This window comes from Glycine soja, chromosome 20 (assembly GCF_004193775.1).
Source record: "Glycine soja cultivar W05 chromosome 20, ASM419377v2, whole genome shotgun sequence".
Classification (NCBI taxonomy): domain Eukaryota; kingdom Viridiplantae; phylum Streptophyta; class Magnoliopsida; order Fabales; family Fabaceae; genus Glycine; species Glycine soja.
Window position 1 is genome coordinate 10197986 of NC_041021.1, and position 11649 is coordinate 10209634.

General features: G+C 32.9%; 1 protein-coding gene across 3 annotated transcripts; it reads right to left on the bottom strand.

Moving 5' to 3' along the window:
* Nucleotides 1-229: 229 nt before the first annotated feature.
* Nucleotides 230-11397, bottom strand: LOC114403760 (alcohol dehydrogenase-like 7). Of its 3 annotated transcripts, none has more exons than XM_028366911.1 (10): nucleotides 11222-11397; nucleotides 10965-11101; nucleotides 10215-10261; nucleotides 8532-8857; nucleotides 8075-8157; nucleotides 7910-7985; nucleotides 7378-7442; nucleotides 6717-6812; nucleotides 6016-6180; nucleotides 230-443 (listed from the first exon to the last, which is right to left on the bottom strand). In XM_028366911.1, exons 1-10 carry the CDS (start codon nucleotides 11286-11288, stop codon nucleotides 384-386), a joined length of 1122 nt encoding a protein of 373 aa, XP_028222712.1. In that variant the 5' UTR covers nucleotides 11289-11397; the 3' UTR covers nucleotides 230-383. The 3 variants fall into 3 exon arrangements, with proteins under 3 accessions (XP_028222712.1, XP_028222711.1, XP_028222710.1); XM_028366910.1 differs by lacking the exon at nucleotides 230-443 and adding an exon at nucleotides 4831-5810 and having other exon boundaries at nucleotides 11228-11396; XM_028366909.1 differs by lacking the exon at nucleotides 230-443 and adding an exon at nucleotides 4831-5810 and having other exon boundaries at nucleotides 11222-11396.
* Between the last annotated feature and the right edge of the window lie 252 nt (nucleotides 11398-11649).

Below are 11649 nucleotides of genomic sequence, written 5' to 3' on the forward strand. Positions count from 1 at the left end.
TTGGAAGCACAATTTTAACCTTGACTTTAGTTTTTAGTGAGTAGATCCAAGTGAATCTATTAAAGTCATCGACAACAATTAAGAAAATCGATGGTCTTCAAAAGAGGGAATAGAATAGGAGCCCCAAATATCAACATGAATTAATTCAAAAAACTTTTGAGCTAACAGTAGTACTGGAAAGGGTAATTTCTTTTGCTTAGCATAATGACAAGTATCACAAGGATGAAAAGAATCAAAATAAATTTCATTATATTGTGAGAACATAACTGGTGCAACACTTTATTTGAAGTATGGCCTAGTCTAGAGTGCCATAACATGGAACTATCAGTAGCATTTACAATAGAATCTTTAGAAAAAGAAAAAGAATTCAAATCACTGAAATCCTACAAATGGAAAAGACCTTGATGTTGCTTAGCTACTCCAATCATCTTGAAGTTGGAGGTCTGCACAATTAGACAAATGGATTTACAGAAAATGACTAAGCAATCAATAATGCTAAGAAACTTTGAAATGGAAACAAGGTGAACAGAGAAATGGGGAACATACAGAACATTCTTTGAAAGCAAATCACCTAACTGAATGTCACTAGCAAAAGATGCAATAACAAAACTATTGTTAGGAAGTCGAACATGAATAGGTTTCATCTTCTTAAGAAATGAAAAAGAAGATTTATCAGGACATATGTGGTCTGTGGCACCACTATCAAGAATCCAAAGAGAAGAGACAATACTTGATTGATTAACCACAAAATGTTGAATGTGATTAATAGAAGTAGAAGAGTCCTTGGTCGGCTGAAGAAGGACTATGATGGCATTGTACTGATCTTTGGACAAATAAAATTAGTCTCGACTGGAACTGTCCTCCAAGGTACCATGTTGTGAAGTTGTATCAAAATTTCTTTCAGCCAAGCTAGTAGAATATTTGAAATTTGAAGAAACTCCTTTACCACGGTTTCTATATCCAGCAGGAAATCCATGCATGAAAAAACATGTCTCAACAGTATGATTAGTTTTTCCATAATAAGTGCAAAGCTTATTGCCTTTAGATCCTTTACCAGAATTACCATGAATCTTGTTATGATTAGAAAAACTCTTACTGAAGGAAGAGGAATTGCCATTGTTTTTAACAGTGGAAAAACCAACAGTATCAGTAGGTGATTGAGAACTAGATTCACCAATAAATTCTCTTTCATGTTGAAGCACAAGAGAAAAGGTTTTAACTAGAGAAAACATGGGTTCCATAAGCATGACTTAAGACCGAACTGATGCATACACATCATTAAGACCACACAAAAAACAAATTGCACAGTCATTTTCACGTTCTTTCTTAAGTTTAGGAATGAGCCCATAGGAACAGATACTAGAACATGTACATAGCAAAAAACATTGATACAGTTCTAGTTCTTTCCATAGAATCTACAGACGTACTAAAAAATGCTAGAATCACCTTGCTTACAACTCTGGAATTGATCTTGAAGATCAGCAATGCAAAACTTGTCAGAATGCGAAAAACAATCCCTGAGATCTTTCCAGATTTCAAATGTTGAATCCATCCACATCATAGATTGCTTGATCGAAGGACTCATCGAACGAGTGAGCCATGGCATCACCATGCGATTGCAACACCTCCAAGCTTCATGCATTGGATCTGTTGATGGAGGACAGGGAAGTGTGCCAAAGAGGAAATGCTCTTTGTTCTTGGATTCAAGCGCCGCAATCATATCACGTTCCAATTGATGAAAGTTGCTTTCGGTCAACAGTGGCGAAACAAGAATAACAACGGGATTCTCTCCGGGATGAAGAAAATAGGGATTGGCAGGGTTGACAAGGTGGTCGGAAGTTGAATGCTAATTGTTAACAACCATGGTTGATCAAAAAGAAGAAGACGAGAAGGATCGAAAAAGGAAACTAAATCTTAGATACAGAAAAGCGGAAGAATGATGAACGAAGATAGCTTCATATACAGGGATGATACCATGAAAGAAACTCTAATAGAAATTGGAGAAAAAACTTAGTTTCTGGGATGATCTTCTCTTACATACAACTGAATGTTTACAAGATTAGCTACATACACAAACTAAACTAGAGTTAGTTGTAACTAACTATAAAACTAACCAAAAATAAAAAGTTAACAACTAAGCTAACAGAAATTAGTTGGTAGAACTTGTCTAATCCTAATAAGTAGACTCTTAAGATGATTATTGTAAAAAATTATAAACTTATAATCATATACTACTACAATTTATGATTGAATGACAAAGTACATATACTATTTACTCATTATATAATTTCTTTTACTTTTATTATATAAATTTTTTATATCAATACAAATTGAAATACAACAATAATTTGGTAAACAGTAGCATCTTGTGTCATGCCTGATTTTCAAAATATGAACTTTCTCCCGTGATTTAAAATTTTTATTTAATGTTTAAACTTTAGCATCTTGTTTTAAACTGTTCTTATATATTGTATTATTTTTTAAACTTTTTTAATATCTCAATGTATGTATTGTATTGTATTATATGTATCCCATGTTATGTATGTGATTTCTTGCTGTTTCCTATGCTTGTAGAAAAGGATGTGCTTATAATTTTGCAAGGAGCAGGTACCCAGATGAAATATTAAGCACAAAAATCATAGGTGAAAGGCAATTCAAAACTGTTGTGGAACTGTTTGAGTCTACTTCAGAGGAACTGTCAGGGAAGATTGACTACAACCATGTGTATCATGAGAGGGCTTTGTGTGTATTTAAAAGGTTGAGACCAATGCAAGTTAAAACAACTCTTACATAATTAAACAACTTTAAAAACTCATATCTACAAAACTTCATATTAACCTAAAATTATATAATTACTTTGATAATATACATCAATTGACATTGTATATATTTTTAAAATATATGAAAATGAAACATTTAACTATATTCATGTGGTTGTTGGGTCTCTGTATTCACTTTAGTAAGAAACATACGTTAACTCACCTTTCAGGTAGAATTAGTCAGCTCTTAGAATCCTCGTTTAGGTTCAATTAATTAACCTAAGATGGAATTTCAAGTACACTTCCTTGAGAGTGTTTATATCATGTTCTTACTTATTCTTTTACCTATGTGTTATAACTAGGCTTAAATATATTTGAGATCTTTAGTATATACTAAATTTTTGTTTTGAGTCGTTGATAATTTTTTTATTATTATTATAAGTCCTTAATATATTAAAAATTTTGTTTTGAGTCTTTGTCATAATTAAGTGATGATGTGACACTATCTCAACGATTGTTGGGATGATGTCACATTATGACTTAATATACCGTAGGAACTCAAAACAAAACTTTTATTATATCAAAGACTCAACAACGAAACAATTTATCAGGTCTCAAAGCAAACATCTGGTATATATATCATGGACCTAAAAGTTATTTAAGCCTATTAACTAAGATCCAATTGTGCAGATTAATCCATTCTGGAAGAATGTGAGGGATTTTCTGAAAGAACCAAGTCAACATCAAGAGCACTGCCAAAAACCAAAGCCAGTTCTGTTGAGCACCGGTGAAATGTTTTTTCCTTATCCTTGGGCGGTAAGACTACATTTAAGTTCTTGTCTGCTATCTTAAAAGATAACAATCTCCATAACAATGTACTGATCAATAATTATGTTTTGGATGTTGCTACAGCCAGCAATTCTTCCAATCCAAATCATAAGATTGGGAAAGTTTATCATTCTTTCCGTACCAGGAGGTTTGTAATCTTTCCGTTGCCAAATCTTGAATTGAATAGGTAACACTTAAAGAAAAGAAAATAGAAAAAAGGAGAAATTGTTTTTATCCCATAAGCTAGAATTAGCTTATACAAAAGATAATTTGTAGAATTTCTCTTGTTTTAGTTTCTCCTAAAGCTAATTTTAACTCATGCATAAACTAATTTTAGCATATGGGAGAAGCTTATTTTATTTATTTTCTTTTTATTTTTTTCTCCTATAAGTACTTAAAGTTAAAAAAAAAAAAGTATATCTAAACATGGCCTTGCTCTTTTATATGATTAAAGGCTTCATGATGATCTACATAATTGTTAAGTACATAATGAAACACAATCACATGCTCTAACCCTGATTATTATACAGAGTTTATAACAATGGCTGGAAGAAGGCTAAGGGAGGCAGTGAAGGAGACATTAATATCTAGCAACGATGGAGAATTCGATGATGAAACATATGTGGTTATAGCAGGACTGACAAATACTTAATATAATACTGGTCTCAATTATTATAATATTTAATTTAATACATTAAAAAATTAATGTATTTCATTTTTATTTAATAAGTTTTATTTTTTATTAGTAAATTTTAATCACACTATTTTTCATTGCATCTTTTTAGTCTGCAGAGTATGAGAGACACGCTTTTTATGACTTTACCTTTACATGTTCACATAGCTATTATTCAGAGTGCTCTCACTTTCACTTAGATAGGTACATACTGCAATTACACGGCTTTGGATAGCGTGTTCTCTTTCACACAACAGTATTTTTATTTTTTTTTTCACTTGGAGAACCGGTGAACCACCGATTTTGACGGTTTTATACCTGTTTAATGGTTTTTTAAGCAGTTCTTTTAGTGTCTGGTTTCAGGGCCCATCTAGACCGGACAACAGTTCGATTCCCAGTTCAACCAATCGAACTGGCCAATCCAGTCTGGTTTTAGAAACCTTGACAGGACCAGAGTTGGTATTAGATATCCATGTTTGACAGAAGCAATTGATGTTCAGGAAATCTAACTTCAAGAGTGGCAAGGAGCTAACTTAAAATAAGCCAATGTCTAATTTATCAAAGCTTGGATTAATTTAATGTGTTTGCTTCAGTTTATTATGAAGAAATAAATCAAAGAGTTTTAGGAAAAACAACAATTATTTCCCAAAATTAATCATATGCAAACATGCACTTGTGTTCTTTATGACCCTGACATTATACCATACTTGTATCTGGCATAAGCAAGCAGCACATGCTACCATAGCTTTTAGGCTTTACCTTCGAGACAAACTATATCTAAATTATTACTAATAAGTAATAATATGATTTGCAGGCTGCTTCAACACTGTATGGTCCTCACATTATCAGCATACATCCAAGAATTCAAGAAACTAGCACAGGCAATGGCTAAAGGAGAGAACATCACTATAAAAGGTCCTTCTCCACTTGATCTCTCATCTGTACAAATCAGCTTCTTACTCAAGTAAGACAAAGCCTTACCAAAAAGAGGCTATTTTACAAAGGGAGATACACCAAGGCTACATTCTGGAGTTCCAATCCAAGATATGACCTTCTGACAGAAGGCACATTTGCAGTGGTGGAGAGGCTTCAAGAGGAAAGATGGATTTCTGTATACGATGATGATGATTTAAGCTTGTTTTTCAGGTGGAAAGTAGATAATAGTTCCTTGCATGGTTTAGCTACCATAGAATGGGAAATACCAAATGATGCTGTTTCTGGATTATACAGACTAAAACACTTTGGAGCAACAAGGACCACTATTATCTCCCCTATTAATTATTTTACTGGCTTCAAGTGCATTTGCAGTGCAATACGATAGCAGCTCTGCTTTATTGAATAAGTTTTAATCAAATACGAAAGGGAAAAAGCACACTTCAACTTTTTCATGTTGCAAATCATGATTCAAGGACTAGGAATACATAACAATGTACTCATTTATCCATCCAAATCACACATCGAAGACACTCTCCTTTACTCAATAAATCAAAAGCTTTATTGATGTCCTTAAACTCCACCTCATGAGTGACAAATTTATCCAACTGCAATTCCTATTGATTTATGGGGCAAAAGTTAATAGAATAGAATTGTCACAAATGATTTAATATTTCATTTTGTCATTACTAATTATATATATATATATATATATATATATATATATATATATATATATATATATATATATATATATATATCATTGTTGATGGGACAGACAGCATAGTTAAAAATGAAAATAAAATCAATTGCATACTTTACCTTGTCCATGTAACGTTTAAGGAGAATGGGTACATGAGACTTGGGTTTGAGACCTCCAAATAAGGATCCCATGAGGCTCTTTCCATCATGAAGGACCTCGTAAGAACTGAGGTTTATCCTAGCTCCGGGCTTGTCCACTCCTAAAACAATTGTTTTTCCCCAACCCTGAAGGCAAAATCATCAGCTTTCAACTTATGCTTTCATGACCTATTGATTTGTGTAGCTCATATTATTGGCAAGTTCAATCTAGCCTATTTCTATTTAACCAAAGAGTCTTTTTCTATTCATAAAGTATATGGAATTTCAATTTAGTTAGCCCAAATTAAGACTTCACAACTTTTAGTGGCCTTTCAAGCTTTGTGAAGTGGCGATTGGTCAAAACCATACTTATTTATAGATTCTTTTTTGTTTACATGGTATTGGTATGGTATGAAGTAACTTCCGCCGAAAGCTGTAACTAGTCTTCGTCGAGGACCTCGAGCGCATACAAGATAGATATTTTCATCCTAACACAATTTATTCCATACCCAAGGTCCAACTAGAATTCAAACCCTAGATCCCTTGATTAAAGGACACAAGCCGCTATCACTTGTGCCAACTGTTGTTGGTAATTTATTTATACATTTAGTCACACTATCATTGTCTGCCTATATATGACTATGAGGGATGCGTTTGGGAACTTTTGATGGAGTAGCATGTACCTTTCTACAAGAAGCATATGCTTCATGCACCAATGATGCCATACCAACACATTCAAAGCAATAATCCGCTCCCCCATCAGTTATCTCTATGATAACCTGCTCAGCAGCCACATTTGAATATAGTTTGGCGGACAAATAGTAAAGACAGTGAACTCATGAATATAGTACAATATTTACAAAATTCTTTTCTATGAAGCATGGACACGACAGGAACACGGACCCTTCGACACAGCTGATGTTTAAAATATAAGACACAGGGACACCTCAAACACACACAAAGAGGGACACTAATGAAATAAAATGAGTAACATAATAAAATATTTAAATTGATGGTATATTTATCTTTTTAAACCAACATTCTATATTTTTTCAAGTGTTTGAGTTGTGTAAAGGTATCCACTTAAGTGTTCAAGCCAACAAAAAGTCATTTTTAAATTGAAAAATTCATAAGAAGTGTCGAACAAGTGTCGAGATGTGTCGGTGTTGGAAACGTGTCCAACACGGACACTTTGAACAAGAGAGATGTCCATGCTTCATAGATTCTTTTAATCTTTTCATTTTATCTCATGCAAAGAGAAAAATTTGTTTCTGCTTCCCTTGGCAACAAGAGGGGAATTTCAACAAAAATAAGATTACGATTGATGCCCTCAAGAGGCTAGACCTGGCCAACAGGTTTGCCCCCACATTCTCCAGCATTGACAAAGTCTGTGACTCCAAACTTCTTTCCTGATTAGAAGTGAAGAACAAAACCATGAAATAAAATTAAGAATTCACGCATCAAAAGAAATTTAAAATATATATGATAGAAAAAGGAATCAGATGAGTCATATCCTATTCACAAAACCAGAATTTCCCTCAGTTAGGAAGTCTCACATCACCTGCCTTAATTCTCAGGGCACAACTTATATATCTGTTGGACAATTTCTCTTAGTGTCAATTGATTTTAAGCTGAAATCTAACATGGTATCAAAGCCTATAGCCTATCTTGGTTCTCGCCTATTCTAGTAGGCTTGCTTGTTCTGACAGGCATCTGATACCAGTTTCGGAAAGAGAGAAATGTAATACTGGAAAATAGAAAGATATCCTTAACACCCTTCCACCACTTTCTGCTTTATACCTTAGTAGTAGGAGCACATCTAACAATTTATTATATAAAGGGTTGATATTATGTTGTTAAACAAACAGTGCATTACCAATTTCAAACTTTTCTGGGTTGATGTCCACACCTATAATCCTAGTTGCTCCACAAAGTCTAGCTCCCTCTGCAACCTAGGAAGCCAATGAATTGTAATAAGCATTTTCATATACAGATACCCAAAGTCACAAATAAAACAAAACCATGTTCAAAGAGTCCATACAGCTAATCCAATAGATCCCAACCCAAAAATAGCTACTGTTGACCCGGGTTCCACACCTGCAGTTCTCCAAGCAGCACCTACCCCTAGAAGATGAAGAATTTATCAAGATTTCAAAACATTGAATCAAATGAATGTTGTTATCTTGTAATATAAGGTTACTACTTAATGGTATGAATATGAAAATTTGAACAATCAATTGATAGGTCAATCTTTTCTCTCTTTTTCATTAAATAAATATTCTCTCTCCCTCGTTAACTCGAAACATCATCTGATTGGTTTGTTAAAAATCATATAAACTGTATGTTGTACTAAATATCAATATCAATTCAGTTTAGAATAAAGAAGAATGTTAGTAACACTATTTCAAATAGTCTCTATTATTGGTTAAAAATCATTAGAAAAGGCGAAATTATGGTGAAAATTATTAAATAATAAATGAAACTTGTTAAGAAATTGCCTGTTGAAACACCACATCCGAGAAGGCATGCTCTGTCAGGAGGAATTTCTGGATCAATCTTTATCAGATTAGCAATGTCCACCACAGTGTACTCACTGAAACTTGAAATAAACAAGAAATGGTATATGATCTCTCCATTTTGGCCAGTGAATCTTGTGGTGCCATCTCGAGGCATCCAAGGAGACACCTTGAAAGGAAAATTAGTGCACCGGTTGCTCTTGGTTGATTTGCAATCTATGCACTCCCCACATTCTGGTAGGATAACTGGAATTACCACATCACCTTTTGTAACTTCAGTTACATCCTTCCCAACACTTTCCACAACCCTGTAATCACATGAAAGGATAAAAATTGGTTGAAACACATCAACAGCTGTCATACTTTTCAATGTTTGTGTTGGACTACAAGTGTGAGGTGAAGTCTCACATTGGGTAGGAATGGAAAGGTTAAACACATATAAGTGAGAAAAAGACTCATAAACCTGAGCCTTATAAGGTTTTGTGTTGTCTCAGTGGACACACAAGGAAACGAATACTTTACAACTAACACAAGATAAGACAAGTGAAGAAACATATGAAGTCACAGAATTACTCTTGTTGAATCATCAAAATGCTTGCACAGATTAGACATCAAAATCAGTCGCAGTTATTCAATCTGAGAATTGGATTTATACAATTAACTCTTCTTGAGAATCAGGCTATCTATTTAAAAGCGATTTTACCACAAAACCAGAGACGACTCTTAAAAATAGGTTGAAACACATCAACAACTGCCATGCTCTTCAATGTTTGAATATGCAGAAGAAATTAGTGGACGCACAAGGAAGCAAATACCTTAAAGCCAACATAAGATAAGACAAGTGAAAAAACACATGTAGTCACAGAATTACTCTTTTGAATCATCAAAATGCTTGCAGATTAGACATCAAAATCAGTCCCAGTTATTCAATCTGAAAATTGGATTTATACAATTAACTCTTCTTGAGAATACCAAGGAGGTCTAGCTCAATTAGTTGAGCAGGGTATTTGAGTGTTGTAATCTCTGGTACCGTGTTCAATTCAAACGGATAAAAAGAAAAAAACTCTCGAGAATTACGCTATCTATTTATAAGCGATTTTACCACAACAAACTAGAGATGACTCTTAAAAATTATACCACAAGTAACCAAGAAAGTCTATTTACAAGCAATCAAATAAACAGGTACCAAAAGTAGGAATAGAAACCACTTCTCAAGGTCCATAATAAAAATTCAGTGAACTCAAATTAATGCTTTTACATTACGGATCACATGATGCAATAGCAACAACTTGGTTGCGCTGTTTACTGTTGCTACAACCATATCAGGCTGCAATTGGCCCCATCAACTCACAACCACAACTGGAATTTAAAATCTTTCACTGTGCGCATTTAGTTTAGCTATTTTTGAAGAAATAATCATTTATTTTTACAAATAGAGGTTTTGTAAAAAAAAAAAAAAATGATGTCCCAGAATTAATCTATTACCGAACACCTACATAATAGATGTCCCAGAATTAATGCTCAAATGGTAAAAAAGATTGCAATGTTCAAATAGTTTATATTAATGCAGAAAGATCCTATTTGTAATTCTGCATTTTGTGGGGAATAAGATAAGTTTTCAGTAAATAAAACCATTCTAAAAATAACAAAAATGCAAAAACTCACCCAGTTGCCTCATGACCTAGAATCCTTGGGAAAATGGCAGGAGGGTCCTTCAAAACATAGAAAAAAGACATCTTTAAAAGCCATTCAAAAGTTATTACTATAAAATCACATGAAAACAAAAGTAAGAATAATAAAAGATTGATGCCCAAAAATATATAATAAAGGAAATATTCTTTTATGATTTCCACTTTTTAATAGACTACTTTATCTTCTAACTACTCTCTAGATTACCTACTATTTTACTTTTACTCTTTTTAGTTGTTCTCAATAACAAGGGCGAGCTCTGGTGCAGCGGTAAAGTTGTGCCTTGTTAACTTGTTGATCATGGGTTCAAATCCGAAAACAGCCTCTTTGCATATGCAATGTTTTCCAATAATAATCTTTAACTATTAATAAAAATAATTATTTCGTTTGATATACATATTTTTTGTTTTTAAATGATCTTTCAATATATATAATTATTTTTATTTTCTTCATAAACCTTCAAAATGTGGTTGTTATTACCATTACTTTCTTTAATTGTTTTTTCTTTTTCTTTTAAAAATACATATAGAACATGAAGTATCTTTCTTTAAACTAATAATCTATAACTATTAATAAGACAATTATTCTCTTTGATATACATATTTTTTATTTTTAAATTATCCTACAATATATATAATTATTTTCATTTTCTTTCACAAGCCTTTAAAATGTAACTGATACTATCACTGCTCTTTCTTCAAGTTTCAATTAATAATAATAATAAACCTGAAGGTTCCGAAGTGTGATGTCGCTGTGGCAGAGAGAGGAACAAATAATACGAATCCGAGCCTCACGAGGCTTTGGCGGCGCCACAATGATGTCCTCAATAACCAACGGCTCACCAGCTCTTCTAGAAACCGCCGCTACAGTTTTGCAACAAAAATAAACCACACACACTCATGTGAGTCAAAACTGAAATAACACTAAGAAGTACTAATTATAAATAAAAATAATAAAACATATTTGGATAAAGTTTGAAGCACCTTTACATCGTATAGGTTGTCCTTCGGTTGTAGAAGCAGGAACTGGAGCCTGTTTGTCATCTTTCATAGCGAACAGTGGTAGTAATGGCTGTTCTGAAAAAGCTGAGTTGTTGGAACATGCTACTCACACATAGAGTTTGATAAACGGACTTGGGCCTCCGGGTCATCAGTGAAACCGCAACTCTAACAATATACGAGCATTAATATTTTGAATTGTTAATTTAATAAGTTTTTAATATATTTTTTCCTATAATTTAATATTTTTTATTTTCGTCCTTGAAAAAATAAATTATTTTAATTCTGGTAAAATATATTTATTTTGTTTTTTCTTCTTACAATATTTTTATAACACTTTGAATAATAAAAAAAATATTTTGAACAATGATTATTTACGTTATATTAAATATTTTAAGAACGAAAAGTAAAAT

Coding starts and splice junctions, on each gene's coding strand:
- LOC114403760 (XM_028366909.1), bottom strand. CDS start 11,288: ATGAAAGATGACAAACAGGCTCCAGTTCCTGCTTCTACAACCGAAGGA. Junction 8,158..8,531: donor CGGATGTGGTGTTTCAACAG/GCAATTTCTTAA, acceptor TTCATCTTCTAG/GGGTAGGTGCTGCTTGGAGA. Junction 6,813..7,377: donor GGGGCAAACCTGTTGGCCAG/GTCTAGCCTCTT, acceptor GCTGCTGAGCAG/GTTATCATAGAGATAACTGA.